Source organism: Haliaeetus albicilla, chromosome 3 (genome assembly GCF_947461875.1).
Source record: "Haliaeetus albicilla chromosome 3, bHalAlb1.1, whole genome shotgun sequence".
Classification (NCBI taxonomy): domain Eukaryota; kingdom Metazoa; phylum Chordata; class Aves; order Accipitriformes; family Accipitridae; genus Haliaeetus; species Haliaeetus albicilla.
In genome coordinates, this window is record NC_091485.1 from 51448825 (window position 1) to 51465591 (window position 16767).

The following is a 16767-nucleotide window of genomic DNA, read 5'->3' on the forward strand; positions in this document are numbered from 1 at the left end:
TTACCTTAACTGCGCATGCCCGACCGCGGAATCGTGGAGGCTCTGCGGGGCGGCTCTCGGCGCTGGCGCTGCTGGTAAGCGGCGCGTGCGCGAGGCCTCGGCGCCACACACAGCATGGCGGAGAGGTCGCGTTCCCGGCGGCGTGCCGCGCGGCCGTCAAGCAAGAGCGGCCGCAAAAGCAACCTCGGTTTCGCGACAGCGAGCGAGCGGCGGCGGCGGCGGCGGCAGGTGGGGTGAGTGAGTGGGGGGTCTGCGGGCGCCGTGAGGGCTGCCCGCGGGCAGCCGTGCCGCGGGGAGGGGGGACGGCGGGACCGCAACGGATGGCTGCGGGGAGCTGGGCCGTGAGGCGGGACCTCGGCGTTGGTCAGGGGCGGTTCGCCGTCGGCAGGCCTGGCGCTTGCACCTTCGGCCCCGGGGCCGGGCCGGCGGTGGCTTTTCCGTCCTGCCGAGGAGGTGACGGTAAGCGCGCGTGAGCTGTTTGAGGCCGCCGAGGTGCGGCGACTCGGCGTTGCGTTGGTGCTGCCGGTGTTTCCAGGCCCGCTGTGTTCTCCGTGCCCGAGACCGTTGGGCGTTCCTGAAGAGCCCGCCCAGGCGTGAGCCGGGGGCCTTCCTCCCTCCGGCCTGTGCGCAGGGCCCCCCTCCCCATCGGAGCCTCCGAGGGAGCTCCTCGGTCCTTGGTCTTGCCTCTGTGCGGCAGAGTCCAGCCCTCCGAAGCCTAAAAGGTGGTTTGCGAGACGCGTGTCTTGTATCGCTCTGTTTTGAGTAGGTTCTGCAGCGGGACAGCAAGTGGAAGCGTCACGTAAAAACGTTCTTTGTCAAAGCAGTTCTAGTTTCTTAGGTAGTTCCTGGTAGAGGCATAGGCCTCAAATTAGTTGTGTGTCTCATACTGGCTATTATAGAAGCTTTTATTGATTAAGCCAGTTTCTTACATCGGTGTAAGCTGGTATTGCTATCCTTTCGTTCTTATCCTCTTCTGTTCCCTTTCTCTTACACGAATGATCCTGAGACTCCACAATGTACCCGTCTGGGGAGCTGAGCTGAGGGCTCAGGGCTAGGGCTATAGCAGCCTTAACCACAGACACTGCTGCTGTCTGTCTTCCCTTTCTGCCCTGGCTGTGGTTTCTCATCCCCTGTTTTGACCCACTTCCACAGTCACTGGAGGTTTTGCTGAGCCATCTACAAGAAAATCTAGCCTAGCAAATCAGTGAGTAGTTGTCTGTATGGTTAGTTGTCTGAGCCAGCTCAGGAAAGGGCCAAATCAAATGTTTTACCTGATTCAAGGGAGGAAGTAGAGGGAGGCTAGGAGGACGTTAATTAGTGGGTAGATTGTCAAAGTTCAAACTTTTTTTTTTTTTTTTTTTTAGTTCAGTCTTAAAACAGGTCAGTTACCCAGCATGATATATCAAGTGGCTATAGAAACAGCATGTACTGTCACAGTTGAAGGGGTGAGTCTGCCTCTTTGGGCGTTAATGCTGGCTTGAGGTGGCTTACGCTGACTGTGGCAGAGTGGCATAAGACACCTTAAAATGTTGTTTCTACACATCAGGATTTAAAGCATAGTGTATCTTTGTGAAAATAGAAGCTAAAGCAATATCGTGTTTTAATGTCACCTCATCCCCAGGCCCTACATAGATTGTTTGTTCTTCCAGTCACACAGCACTTCTGAAAACACTGTCTTAGTGATACACATCTGTAGTTCTGTCATGATTCACTCCAGCCATTCAAACAGTTATGCTTTGTTTTGTCACATGGAAAAGAAACAGTTTTTAAAAATCAGAAACTACTGTAGATGAAAAAATGCAAGTCACTAATCTGATCTCAGTGTCCTGATTTTTACAATGGAATAGCTTTGATTAGTGCCAGGCATTTAGCAAACTATGTGACTATGTTGTTGGGAACTACATCCCATCTGCATTCTCCCTGCTATTATATCCACACAAAATCTCCATTTGAAGGCAGTGCAGTACATAGCTCAAGGCTGGTTTTAGGTGTGCATCTGCCTGGCAAACAATATGGGACGACTACTACTAAAAAAATTTACTTAATATCTGAAAACTGGAGGAGATTTTTGCTTGTCAAAAACTGTGGGGAGAAATAAAATATGTATGAAACAATGGAAAGCAAATAGCATGTAATAGTTTGTGCTTTTTCTGCCTTCCAGATTTGGCACCCACAAATTCCAGATACCCAGTCAACAGTGTCACTGGTAATGGCCAGGTGATGGGCAAGATTCTGGATCAGAAAAACCAAAGACAAGGCAAGGTTTGGAAACGTTAGTGGAGTGTGGGAAGGCAGTGATAAATAATGTAGTTTCTAGGTGCAAACGAAACAAGAGTGTGACAATTGGTGAATTGTAATAGAAATAGAAGAAGAGGTTTTGAAGTCAAGTTGAGAAGAGAGACATTTCTAGGGAAGAGCAGAAGTTGAAAATTAGGTCATTTTGTGGTGGAAGTACTGAGTAAAGTGATCTGTACAGCTAGAATGCATTTCATTCATCTGATGCTCTCCCTCTGCTTATCTGTTGACTAAAATGCATTTCTTGAAGTTAGCAGAAGATAAAACATCTCTGGTTCTTCAGGTCGGGAAGTTTCTACTGGAGGAGATCTGGGACCCCAGTGTTGTCGTAGGTCTCGGAGTCAAAGCCACAAGGATTCTGGCACTGTGTGGGATGGTGCTGCTCCAATATCAGTCTTGAAAACATACTGAAGTTCTCACCAGAACCCCCCTTGATTATATTTTTTGCCTCAAAGTTCCCATCCACTCTCCATTTGAACTGTGGTTTTGGTTGGGGCTTTTTTCGTATACAGTTGTTCCACTTCATTTTTCTGTCAAGCATAAATAAAGTTTTTGTTTCCCACTTGATAAAAACACTCTTTCCTGCATTCTGATAGACTTCAAACTTGCTAAAATATGCCAAAGAATATCTTGAAGACTTAGTGTTCAGGGATCAGCAGCATGTGTGCAGTGCGTAGCTTACAGCATCCACAATTCCAGTAGAGCAGAAATGCTAGGACAGCAAAAATATTCACAGTTTTGCTGACATATCTTATATCTCTATGAAAGTTTTCTACAAGCTGAATCCTCTGGGATCCACAAAGTGAAATCAAAATTTTAGGCTCACAATTCAAATTATAGAATGTATGTATGCTGTTTAACAGTCCTTCAGCATAAACATATGATACGTTTCAATGCTTTCATCGGTATTGAGAACTGGTACTTGACTTCATGTTCTGCTACTGATAATTAGCATTGTTCTCCACTTTTTAAACTTTCTATTGTGGTCCTTGCTGTCCAAATCACAGCTTAGTGCAAACATAATGCTCATTTTATTCACACTGAACTAGCAAAGTCCTGAATTTCCTGTCTTTGCAGGAGACCTGTAAAAACATACAAGGAAACGACAGTGTAAAAAGAATTGTTTATCATCTTCATAATACAGTATTTTCTTGAGCAGATACTTTTAAGACATAGAATGTCCATGCTGTGGCTGAAGGAATAGCATATCCCAGATACCTGTAAAATTAGTTTCCCTGTGTTGTTGATGACAATGTAGCCACAGAAGCGCAGACCTAAATGCAGTCTGTGAAATCTGCCTGGGACCTTGTGTGGATTGTACTCCCTGCTGCTGTGGCAACGCTGTCACTAGGTCACCCGGCTAGTAGGTGTCCCAGCTAATCTAAAGCTAGCTCAAGCATCTCTGCAAGCCACAGTGTTGGCTGTGTGACAAACATGCCAGTAGAAACAAAACACAATATGGAAACCATGTAGCAGATTATGTGTTTTGTACTTGGGTAATATGCATGCTTGCTTGTGTTCTGTATGCTTTCATTACAGGTTTTATTAACTTTAATCTTATCAAATACCCTTTTAACACAAGCACCTTTCATAATCAGTGAAGATATGCTTTGATACTCAGACATATAAGATCTTCTAAATTCCAGATTTATTTTGTATTCATGAAGAGGAGTTGTAGAGTTCTTTTTTCCCTTTAGAGCAAAATTTGACATTAGCCCTTAGAGGTCTTTATTATTCCTACACAGTTCTAATTCAGATTGAGATTCTCTTTGAATGTCATATTGCAATTGCTAGATATCAGCTTAAGGGATTTAAGTGATTACATCCTTTTTAATTTTTTGTTTTAAGTGAACAACCGTAGTTATGCTACATATCAGAGCAATGTTATTTGTCAAGACAGTGAACTTGACTGTGATAGTTTTGTTTTAAAAATGAACTGCATGTCATGCCTGGATAAAACCAAGTTAGGTAACAAACTTTCATCTTTTTAAGGAATATAATTTTACCAGATTTCAGTTGCTACTTTTCAGTAATACTGAATTCTGTTATCTTCAATCTTACAAATATAACTGTAAGGCTTCAAATTTAAATGGCATCAGGGTGTTCAGTTTTGTGATAAGTATCTGCATCAGTAATAATTGAAAGAGGGACTGATGATTCCCCCCCCCCCCCCCCCCCCCCAATCTAGTCAGATCTCTTGTGTTGAATTTTAGGTTTTACAGTGGCTTGCTTTGGAAAGCTTTGTTTTCATGGGCTATTAGCTGGCTGGTTAGACATAGGACTCAGTAACTTAGGAAACACTACTGAGCCTTTTTCTTTCTAATTTTTCTCATAGGCATAATAAAGCAGTGAAAAGAAACTGAAGGAAGGAAGTATTACATGTCTTGCTGATCAGAAAACTGTTTCTGAAGTATTTGGACAAACTACATATATATGTAGTAAAATCTAAAAAGGTGGGATATCTTTCTTTTCTGTTTTATTTGGGAAACTTCATAACTAGTGAAAACCTTTTTCACAATTCTCAGTGGGGTTACAAAAGTAATTTTGTATGTTAAGGAGGAATGAGAAGCCTAAAACATATTCTTGTGAGTTCTGTGGAGTCTTACCAAATTCGACTAGGCTTTTCATGACAGGATTTTGATGAAGGCAGATTGCCTGTTAGTTTTTCTTTACAAAGCTTTCAAATCCATTTAAAGGCTACTCAGTTTTATAAAATAGACCATGTAGGAGAAGACAGTAGCTCTTCATGATTTCAGGGTTAGCTGCAGTTTTGGCTTCTTTTTCTTCCCAAACATTAAGTATTTCTCTAGGCATGTGGATATTTCATTCTGTTCCCTCTGGAATGGAAGTCTACAATGAGTAGAGAATCTTAGCCTTTTTTTTTTTTCAGTATGAAAGCAACCTATTAAGTGATATGCAGTTCATAAATACAAAATCTGCTAGATGAAAGTGCCACAGCTATTGTCTGTAAGGACACTGTTTTATAAGTTTGTTAGGCATTTTATAAAAGGCATTACAGATGGAAAGCAAGCTCTTGCATTTGAACTTCTATGATGTTTCTGCTTCTGGTAGAATTCAAGTAAATAGAAACTATATGTTCCGCAGTGGCTACTAGAACTATGTTCAATAACAGAGTTCAGAACAAGCGTGGCTCAACTGTCTGCTAAAGTCTTTGCTTTCAGAATTCAGAGAATCTTGATATAAAATTGGGATTCTGACATCCAGCAGTACAATCCTCAGATTCTCACTTAAAGTCTCCAAAGTATGTGTTTGCATTCTGACCTGTGAAGTTCTTTATTCACATTAAGTTCTCCGTATTTCTAAAATTGCTTCTAGGCCTTTTTGTGGATCTAGCCATACAGATTCAGGACAAAGACTGCTTTATTTCTCTGTGCTGTTTTAATAGGTTGAAAGTATCTGGAGAGCATGGGTTATGATATTGAGCGTTTCGTTGGCTATGTTAATGAAGGGCTATTATGCTCCATCTGCCGTGATGTGTTAGAAGACCCGTTACAGGCTCCTTGTGAACACGCTTTCTGTACTGCTTGTATACATGGGTGGCTTGTTCATCACAGTAACTGCCCTGAAGACAGACAAATGATTGATGTATCTTTGCTGCGGCCTCTCTACAGGTATACAATAATCTTGCTGTATGTTGAAATTACATTAATTTAGGATTTCTCAACTTTGCTTGCATGGCTTCATCTCTTGTCATTTACTGTCACTCAGATTGTCTTTATCCAATATGCATATGGCAAAAACCAATCACTTGCATGAAAGCATTAGCATTTTCTGTTTATTATAACTAACTTTCAAGGTATTAAGATTTCAAAATGGAAAGAATACTTAGTTTGTTCTCCACCTTTTTATATCTTGAATGCTGATTCTAGATATCTGTCTGGTTATTATTCTGAATGTCTTCTACAGCACCAACACTTTCCCATACCTTTATAGAGAAAGCAGGCAAAGCAACTCTTGACAGCAGTCACTAAACACTGTATATCTTTTGTTTTTCTTTTCAGTCTTAACTAGATACTGTAGTGGGGGTTTGTAATTAATAATTCCTGTAGATATGAACCAAAATTCTCACCTTCAAATCCTTTTTTAAAAAGGTCTTTAGCCATAAGAATATCTGTCTTGAGCCACCTTGTCATGTAAAGCAGGCTGTTTTCACAAGTGTCTTCCATAATTGGTCAGGCAGTTGGACTAGATGATCATTGTAGGTCCCTTCCAACTGAACTATTATTTTCTATTCATTCCTGCTATTACCAGCACACAGAGTTTCATAAGTAGACACTGCTTGCTGTTTAACCCATGTGTTGTCTAATCTTGGTCCGATTAACAGTTATGTTGTGTTTAAAACCTTCAGCCACAGATGTTAAATTAACTCCATTAGTATTCCCAGTCTTTTTGTCACTAATGAGATTTTACTGTCTGGAAAGTTGAAGTATAGTGTAGACAGAACCCTAGAGTTAAATTTATAGATTGTTTTGACTGTACTCACTGCAGTCAGTTTGGTTTGGCAAGTTTAGAAACACAAAATTTATATGATGAATGAGTAGCCCTAGTGTTTGCTATTGGTAATATCTGCTGAGCTAGTGAAAGGTCACAGTTAAAAATTTATTCAAAATAAAGATTTCATTTGCACTTTTAATTTTGGAGACTGAATTATCCATTAACATTGTTTCTTTTAAGCCTGTTCTTTTCCAGTATGGTGACTTGAATTAAAAAAAAAAAAAAAAAATTAAACTGATTATTCAGAATTTTTCCTAATGGGGACTAGAATCTTACTTTCTTTTCCCAAAAGTTGAAAATACAAATTTTTCAATAAGGTTCCCAAATTTAAGAACAATTTTTTTTTTATTTTGCACATAGATATATGAAAAATGATTTAAACCGTCTTCAGCTACATTGCAAAAACAGAGAATATGGCTGTGAAATGGTTTGTTCTCTGGAGTCTATAGACAGGCATGAAAGGGAGTGTGAATACAGTCAGATACCTTGCTCCAATGCCGGTGAGTAACATTCAAAGAAGTTGAATCCTTTATATTCAGAAAACATGTGTTTGTCATCTTTCTGCCAACAGAATGGCGATAGTGGCCATTATTTCCAAACAGAAATGCAAAGCTTTGACATGAGCTACTCTTTACAGCAGTGTTTTTGAACAAAATGTATTACCAATTTATGGCAATCGTGATCCTTAGCAACAATTTCTTATCCAAGAACTGACCAAAATGAATGAGCATGATGGACTTCAAATTTATGAAAATATAGTAGTGCATTTGTTTTGCTTTCTTTTAAGCTAGGAGTTTGTCATTCAATTTTGACTGTTCGTTTTGATGTTTGAATCAATGTAACAGCACCTACAGAACACTTACAGGTCACAATTTATGAAACAGCTGGTTGCCTCGTGCATGTGCAAGTGCTCACTCTGTCTCATGGGTTTTAACAAAAACGTATCTTGGAAATAAAAACTGTTTTAAGCTAAATTCTGGTTAGAATTGTGTTCATGTTAAGGTTTTTATTTAAAACAAAGCTACACCTCCTGAGGAAGAAACATACTGCTAAAAAGGAATATACTGTTAAAATTTCTCCGTTGATTTTATTCAAAATGTTGTATGTTCCTAGATGTAGTTAATTTCTAATTAATGACACTAAGGGCATAGTCAAGTCTGTCATTGTAATTAATTATAAGAAGATTAAGGTACTATAATTGCTCCACTGGAAGTTATAATTTCAGTAAGCAGTAAATGACTCTTGCGGATGCTTTAGATTCACCTGTTTTACTTTCCACGGAAACAGTAGCATTTATGGAGTTACTACACTTTACCTCTGATGTCTGGTGTTCAGGGTGTGAGGGCTCTTGCATCTCTTGAACTCTTTCTCAAGAATACATTGGAGTGTTTTTTGAGTACCTCAATTACAAATCATTGTAGTTATTAGAAAAGCTCTTCTAGAGGGCTGTCTTTTGTAATTTTCTGGTATGGTTTGTTGGCAGGTTTCATTGCTCCATTGTTTCAGTTTTCTCACATCAATTTTTTCAATGCAAATTAAATGCAAGTATGTATTACAGCAAACAGCACCTCAAAGATTAAACATTAAGACTATGAACTTCAAGTTTAGAGTGTTAAATGTAGCAATAATTTATATAGTGTTCATTTTTGGATCTCTACATTTTATTTCTAATCACTACAGATTTGTAAAGTTTGTATCCTATAATTTCTGTGGAAATGTTTTTATTGTTGCATCAGTTATTAAATGTTCGTAAATGTTCTTATTTATTTATGTAGTCTAGTATGTTATACAAAAGACCAACCAATTGTCAGGAAAACAAGGTACATTCCATCTCACCCACATCTCTCTTACTATGTCTTTGGACCTTTTTTCCTAAATTTGATAACCTAATATTTTTTACGCATGTGCAGTCATCTTAATTCCAGTCACTGCAATTTATGGTGGAAGCACAGGCAAGCTGCTAGGGTCTTAGCTTGGCATTAGTGTTGTCATTACTGAAGTCGCTTTAGTGCCAGACCAGCAGTAGTAGACTTTACAGAAAATACCTACTTTCAGTTTTTCAATATTTTCATTTAATGCATAAATACCTTAATAAGACTTTTTAAGAGTGTTTTCTTACTAGTTATGTGTGTTATAACTATATTTCATGTTCTAAAGAAATCACTTTTTTCATTGCTTTAACAGATTGATTGTTGCTTAGCTCAGGATATTACAGCTTGCTTGCTTGAGTGTTTTTGTTTGGAATTAATTAAAATGCTTTTGTTAGTTGTAAATGACTGGCTTACCTTACTGTTCCCTGTTCAGGTTGTACAGTTCAGATTGAACGACGTAACTTGGATGGTCACCTGGCAGTGTGTGAATATCGGAGCCGTGAATGCCCCAATGGTTGTGGCTACACCATTCTCAGCGCGGAAGACACGCAGCATAATTGTGTAGCAGAGCTAAGAACTGAGCTAGAACTACTGCGGTACAAATCTTCTGTTTCTTTGATGTTTGTGTTAGTCTGGGCCTAAAATCACTGCATAAAGCACTTCAAATACTAGCACTGGATTCTGGTATGTGTTAAATAGTCTATTAATGACTTGATACTAATGGGCCAGAGTAGCGTTATGTGTCAGCCTAGACTTTAAATTCTTACTGTTTTGATTCTTCTGCTGTCATTTTTTTTGTCCAAGTTGTTATAAGTCCTGAAATACCACTGCTTGCAGTTGAACAAAACTGAGCTGACTATATAAAATGACAAAATACCTAAGAAAGCTGGACTGAAGTTTGCAATTTCATTTTTCATTGGCCTGTTATAGACCCAGAGTCACATTATTTAATAATTTTGTTTAGTTTATAATTTTACAGGTCCAGAAGAATAAAATCTCTAATTATTTTGGCAGGTATAGACTGATAGATTAAACATCTGAGAATCTAATTTTCAATTTTTATTAAAATCCTGGCAGATGGTGAATATGACTCTTCTTACTGCCATCCTCTTTTTCCTCTTTTATATAAGTTTCTGTAACTTTCCCTTTCCGTGATATTCCAGTTGGACTCTTTTTTTTTTTCTTTTTTTTTTTTTTCCTCCCATGCTCCTTCCCATTTCTATCTTTCTACTCACTGGCTAAGTCTTGTGCTCTTGAACATGGCTGTGAAGTCAGGCTCAAATCTGGTTTAAATGCATTGAGACACAAGGGATTCTGCTACCTGGTTTCTGAACTCAAGATGTTAATGTAGTAACAGCTAGTTTTTGGCTGTGAAGCTGTGTGAATGATTAGGTTATAATAGTTAATTGCATACTATCATTCAGTGTCCACCATAAAAGTGACAAGATTACATGTTTAGAAATACTATAGTATTCACACTTTTTATCTTGACTGCATGTGTTTAGTAATACTAAGGAAGCATATACTCTAGCTAAAAGGCAGTAAATCATTTAAAGTCATAAATACATGTTCTTAAGCTCATAGAATTACTTCAGGAGCGATACAGTTGTCCCCTGTACAAGCTGTGCATGGTCGCTTCAGTGCCCCCTGGTACAATGCACTTTTTTATGCTAGTTTTATTTAAATTAATAAATAGTACTATCTTGCCTCTAGAGGGATGTCCTGTAGAGTATGATGGGAATCACATTGGGCTGTTTGGCTGCAACAAGGCTTTCTGGAATTTGAAAAATCATTTTTTTTCTGTGCTTACAAGGCTTAACAAGGAGAAATAAACTTTTCAGGTCAGAAATGATCTGCAGAGTGGAGGAGGCAAAACGTGAGATGGAGTCAAGGTTAGATTCACAGAGAAGGCATATGGTCCAAAAAGAGAGTATTCTGCAAAATGAAATTGAAGAACTAAAGGTAAATATGATCACTTTTTCTTTTTTTTTTCTTTCCTAACAGTCCAGCTTTTTGCTTTTCCCAGTTGTAGTCTCTTATTTTGTAAATGTAGTCTCATACAGATAAATTACATTAAGTATGGGGAGCAAATCAGGTATTAGCACAATGTTTTGCCAGGCTAATCAGCTCTGTTGAGAAGCAGGCTGAGTACTGTATTCATCTGGTTTATCTACTTCAAATTCATTTGGAGCTAACCTGGGTACCCCTGTGCAAGGACTGCATTGTTTTGTGCATACATAACATGTTGGCAAATCAGTCTGAAACTCATTTTCAGTCTCTAAACATAGGGCATACATCATTAATTAATCCAGTGCTGACACAGAGCCCTACTGCAAACACTGTGGTTCAGCTGCAGTCAAACGGTTGGAAAGTTGCGCTGTAAACTTCATCAAGTAACGAGCAAGGCTGTCTTACCTTTTCATTCAGTTGTTATATCACAGAATAATGATTTTTAAAGTCCAAAGCAATGGATGTGCTTTATAGTTTACATTTTTATTTTTACTGTATTTGATGTTAACTCCTTGAAGAAGATACATTTTCTATTTCAAGACCCCAACCAAAATAAGGTTTTGGTTATGTTCAGGTAAGTGGCAACTGGATAAATCCACTGTTTCTTATTATAGTTTCTTATAAACTTTTTGCACGTTTAGGAAAACTGTATTGGAATTTTTGAAACAAGACTGTCTCAGAAGGTGAATGCTGGATTGTGTCTCAAATTGTTTACATCTGTTCCACTATCAAAAAATTATTCTAGTGTTGCTTATTCTTTATAATCCATCATCTTACATGCATGGCCAATTCAACTTCATACTACCATCATTAGAAAAGAGTTTGGCTTTTGCAGTAAATTTGTATTTGCATTTCAGAGTCAGATGTCACGAATGATGTCAGATGTACGTTCTCTGATGGCTGCAGAGAGGCAGCACCGTCAGGAGCTGGAGCAGGCAGAGCTGGAAAAACGGGAATTAATGGAGCTGCTGAGGGGGCTGCAGAAGGACTGTCGATTAACTACTACAGAAGGAAGCAGGAAGTCAACAAGTTTCCGCCCTCTGACACGACTAGAGAGTGTAAAACGAAAACCTAGGGAAGTTACAGTTATCTGAACAGAAGTAAGCTCAAAAAGCATTTTCTTCCAATTTCTGTGACCATCTGGCAAACTTTTCTAGTTTCTAGGAATGATTGGTAAACTTTATATCATTTCTGATTTACTTGTTTTCTTTCAAAATCTGGATTACTACTTTATTTCCTCTTGGGGCATAAAAACAAATGGGAGAATTTTCTCTTGGGGAACACTGGGCATTAAAAACCAGTAATTGGCAAATATGTTTTTAGCTAATGTTTTTATAAAAAGGGGGAAGGAGACTTGATTTGTTATCTCTTCAGTGTATCATTTACAGGAGTCTTTGAAGCCTGAAAGCTAGAGCCTTTTAAAGTCAAAGATACTTAAAGGTTGTTTCCTTCCTGGTCCATTATAGTCCGTGTAAGTCTAGTTTATGCTTATACTTGAAACAGAAAGAAAATGTGATCATCAGTAATGACATTTGGGATGTACTTAATTTTGGGAAAAGTCAGTAATAGAATTAGTAAGTCAGTAATAGAAATTAATAGATTTTGTTTGTTTATAGTCTGTAGAAGGTCTATTTCAAAGGTTGAAAGAAAGCACTTTAAATTGTAATTCTACTGCTATGTAACAGCTTCAGGTGAGGTTGACTTTTACATTAGAGCTTCTCTAATTTCACAGGCTGATACACACTTAAGTCACTAATACCAAAGCGCAAGGTAATAGAGTCATCTAAAACCTTTTAAATAGATGTGTGAGTAACTTTGAGTTTGTGGGAGGGGATCTGCATTTTATTTAAAAATTTGAAGCTTTTATATGTGAAAGTATCAACTATTTCTACAGGGTCCGTTAAGCTTAAGAGCAGCTCATTTGGTACTCAGTATCTTTTAAAGCATATATAAATACCTAGAGTATCCTTAATTTTCTTTTGGCAGGTTTCAGGCTACTTGAACATTAATATCCACAACAGACAAATATTTGCAGAGTCACTTGGACTTCAGATGTTCTTTATTAGTATTCAAGTTTTAAATTGTGTAAGAGGTAGGATTTTTTAACAGACCCATAAATACTGAATCAAGGGGGTGTTTATCTGTAAGGACTGTATGGGAAATCTGTACAGTTCAAAGACTTTTCTCTAAACTTCTCACACAGCCTGTTCATGTTGTTTTCAGTGGTGTAACTAAGCCATATTCTGTCCATTGCAGTTCTTCAGTGGAGTAACTAGGGAAGAACCTGGCCTCCTGTTTACTGAATGTGCTAAATCAGTTTTGAACTTTCAGGAAAATGTGTGCGGGTGTAACAATCTGAATAAGCTAATTTTATAGTTTAGAAAGCAAATACATTACTGTGCATGTCTTGCTGTCACTCAGAGCAACGCTTTTATGGCTAAGAGCGTAACCAAAGAGAGAGGCAGCAACCTTCTTTAGCACATACACTACATTATGAAGACTTGCAGTCAGAGCTGTCTTAATTTCAGGCATTAATAAATCTTTCTAACTTGCTGTTTCTTTAGTATCACTGAAGCAGATGTGCACATGTTCAGGTCTTATGCATTTAAAAACTGGCAGAAATAACTCTTCTGTAAAAGTTTTGGTTTTTTTTTCTGAAAGAAAACATTCATAGGAAGAGTTACATCCAAATATTTACTTGTTTTCAGTCCTTGTATTCTAGATTAAATTGCAATCATTGGCAGTATTTAGGTCACTATAGCAGTCTCACCAACTCATGACATAGCACATCTCTTAAGCAGCCATATTTAACAATCTGAAACAGTAAGACAGTAGCTATAATTTGGAAGACCTTCATTCACACTAAACATTCAGTGGTCAATTCACATAAATCAGTGTGCGTATTAAAGCTGTAGATAGAAAGTAAGAATGCTTTTATTATCTTGTGTTCTAAATAAGCAAGTGTTAGTGTCTGTGGTCTGTGTGACTGACTCTGTTTCAGCATTCACGCTAATTCTGAAGCTTCTTGGCAACACCAGATTTCATGCTATTAGAATCAATCAGTGCTTTCTGTGTACTGTAACTGTGTGGTTTTGTGATGTGACTTTATCTACTTTGCTTAATGTGAAAGAAGAAAATTACTTCAAAATCCTATAGAACTCAGATGAGCTGGATCATCTTTCCCAAGTTGGAGGGCGGTAATGATCACCCAATCTTTTCTGTTCTGATCGCAGAAAAAGAATTCATTAGCTCTGTGCTTTCTCCATAATGGGATCTGCATATTTGTTTGTTTTAGGAATTCCACCTGCTTACTTATGACTAAATTCCTTCTAGTATAGGAAATAGGGTTTATTTAATATTTACTTAGCATTTGGTCTGCTGTCAGTCCCCTAAGTGACAGGCATGAAACTGTGTGAGAAAACAGGTCCTAGGTGGTAAAGAAGGACTTCCTGCTGCACAATCTATGTAACTCCCCTAGTTGCCAGCTCTGGAGAGTCTGAACTTCTAGTGTTGAAATATGGCAACAATTTGGGCCCACCTGCTGCTGGAATGACCTGTCAGCTTGGGTTTCCTTTAGCACTGAAGAAGCACTTGCAAAGGTATTTTAAATGGGTACATAGTAGCTAATAGCATCAGATCCCTCCAGTTACTTTAAGCTTAATCTCATTCCTCTGTGTTGATAACTGTTCTGCGCTTAAGAATTTCCACTGCTACTGAACCACTCACAGGGTGGCGTATGCTGGAGTATGGTCATCATTCTACCTGTCTTATAATTAACTAGGCTGAAATTAAATAGCCCATTATATTAATATTTTATCTACTTCTAGCTTTTCTAGTCTCATGTATTACACAGCTCTTAATAGCAGCTGGCAGAAGCAAGGGATTTTTTTCCTTTCTTTCAAATAGTCTGTTAATCCTTTTTATAAAAACAAAGGGTCCAAATATTGTAGTAGACTTGGTGTAAGTGAAGACATGCACTTGGAAATGCTACTTTCCTAGTCATGATCATATCTTAGGATTATATGAGACACTGCTAAAAGTGCATTATGGGAGGGCTCCAGCACTGGATTACTGGTATTAGTATTCTCATACTAAATCACACTTTAATCAGTTCCATTTCCTCACAAGTGGAACTGTTACTCAAGTGGACCCATAACCATGCAAACAGTTGTTGTATTTTCAGTTGCTTCTAATAGCACTTTGCAGCTAGAAGAGGGAAAGAAAAGACTGTGGAGCTGGGAGAGTGGAGAGGAAGAGTAAGGGCGGTCCGACTGTCTTCCCTCAGCCCAAGAGCAGTGATGCAGCTGCACCAGCCTGTGCCACCAGCTAGCTTACCAGTGTAAACTGCTAGCACGTGGCATTACAATTAACATAGCATTAGAATTAAAAGATTAAATCATTATCCACAATTAAGTGGGTACAAAATGTAATAGTACCAAACCTGAGAGATGCACAAACAAAACTCACAGAGAGCAAGCTGTCAAGTAAAGCATGTGAGACTACAAGGTATTACAAGTTGAGCAAATCCTTATCCTACACTAAATTGGGTGAAAAAGAATAACACTAAGGATATATTTAAAGAAATTAATATTTTAAAGCAAGTCGTAAGTTTGTCTTTGAAAGAAAATCAATGTATACATATTTATTCTGAAGACCCAAGAGGTCTGTTACAAATACACGTAAACTAGTTCCCTTAAACTGACTTCTCCACTTGAGAGGTCAAATTCAAGACAAAATACTGTTTCTTCTGTTTTCTTCAGCATTAAAGCTGCATTCCCTGTTCTCCTGCCCTCCTCCCAAAGCAAAAAACAGTTGGTGGTCTTGACCAGTATGGACCATTGCTGCTAGGATTACTTTATTTGGAGTGGGAACAGTTAATTTGGGGGGAGAGCTTCTGGTAGGTTTAGATGAGTTTCAACAAAAGGTATGGAACTGAGAATTATGCACCTGAGTTGGGTGCAGGAGTGGCAAGGAAGAATTTTGCTGGACTTCCTAATTAAGGTGGCAGGTTTTAGTTAGTATGATTCTAGTACTACATTAACAGTCTCATATGAGATAAATTAAATTAGTAGCACACATATACAGGAGTTTCTCGTCAGCACAGAAGGGAATGGAATTACATAGTCAAGCAAAATACCTAATACAGTGAAGTATTTTGACTGGACAGAAGTGTTTTTATCTCAGATGTTCTTTGGTGTTTTGAAGAAGTTTAATGTATTAATAGATCCCAGCAAATAGCTCCTACAATTTATAGAAATGGGTAGCCTTGCAAATTAAATTTTCCATGTGCTGTCCTCTTCGATGTTTCTGGCATGGTGCTCTTCTACAGCCATTTTACTTAGAAGTGCTGGATAGTATTTAAAAGGAGCAGTACTAGCCTTGCCTTTCTCCGGTACTGCTTGTAGGATGAGGTATGGTAGGTCAGGGAGGTCTTACCACATAGATAGATGCCTTTATAAAGACCTACAATTCTATGCAACTTTCTATTAACAAATAAACATTGAACTGTCTTCCAGCATTGTGGTTCACTGCCAATCTATTTACGTTTTCTACCTTTATATACACAAGAAGGATAAAACAGTGCTTAACAGAGCTTAATCTGTAGTCTGTAAAAGAAACAGTAACACTATTTGTATCACTTTGAAGTGCACTTTGTATAAAAGTTGAACCAATAAAGGGTCTATACCATAACTGATGCAGTTTTGTTCGCTTTTTTCCATTACAGAAGTTTGAGTACCCTCTTTATCAGATGAAATAGCAAAATTTAGGTATGCTGGCTGCACAGTGCAGGAAGTCAGGAATAAATGACAATATAGGGCCAGTGCATTGGAATAGGTAAGGCCGTATTTTGCCAAATAGAGGGAGTATATAGCAATAAACAAGGCAGGTGTTGAATCAAACACTATCCCTTCTCAAGGATTTTTCTCCTGCCTCACAGATGGGAGTTTCTGAATGGGATGAGCAGCCATTTTGAAGGCAAAGAGCTAGCAAAAATTGAATACTCCTAGACTACAACAGTATGCCACTCCAGTCCTGCATAGACAGCAGGATAATAAAGGGAAAAATTAATTTGCTG

General features: G+C 38.4%; 1 protein-coding gene across 7 annotated transcripts; it reads left to right on the top strand.

The window, feature by feature from the left end:
- Positions 1-82: 82 nt before the first annotated feature.
- On the top strand, positions 83-16382 carry LOC104323687 (RING finger protein 151). Of its 7 annotated transcripts, XM_069779689.1 has the most exons (9): positions 83-233; positions 4631-4748; positions 5702-5927; positions 7171-7310; positions 9115-9277; positions 10523-10643; positions 11549-11791; positions 12424-12461; positions 12678-16382. In XM_069779689.1, exons 3-7 carry the CDS (start codon positions 5722-5724, stop codon positions 11783-11785), a joined length of 867 nt encoding a protein of 288 aa, XP_069635790.1. In that variant the 5' UTR covers positions 83-233; positions 4631-4748; positions 5702-5721; the 3' UTR covers positions 11786-11791; positions 12424-12461; positions 12678-16382. The 7 variants fall into 7 exon arrangements, with proteins under 7 accessions (XP_069635790.1, XP_069635789.1, XP_069635791.1 ...); XM_069779688.1 differs by having other exon boundaries at positions 12424-16382; XM_069779690.1 differs by lacking the exon at positions 12424-12461.
- The last annotated feature ends 385 nt before the right edge of the window (positions 16383-16767 follow it).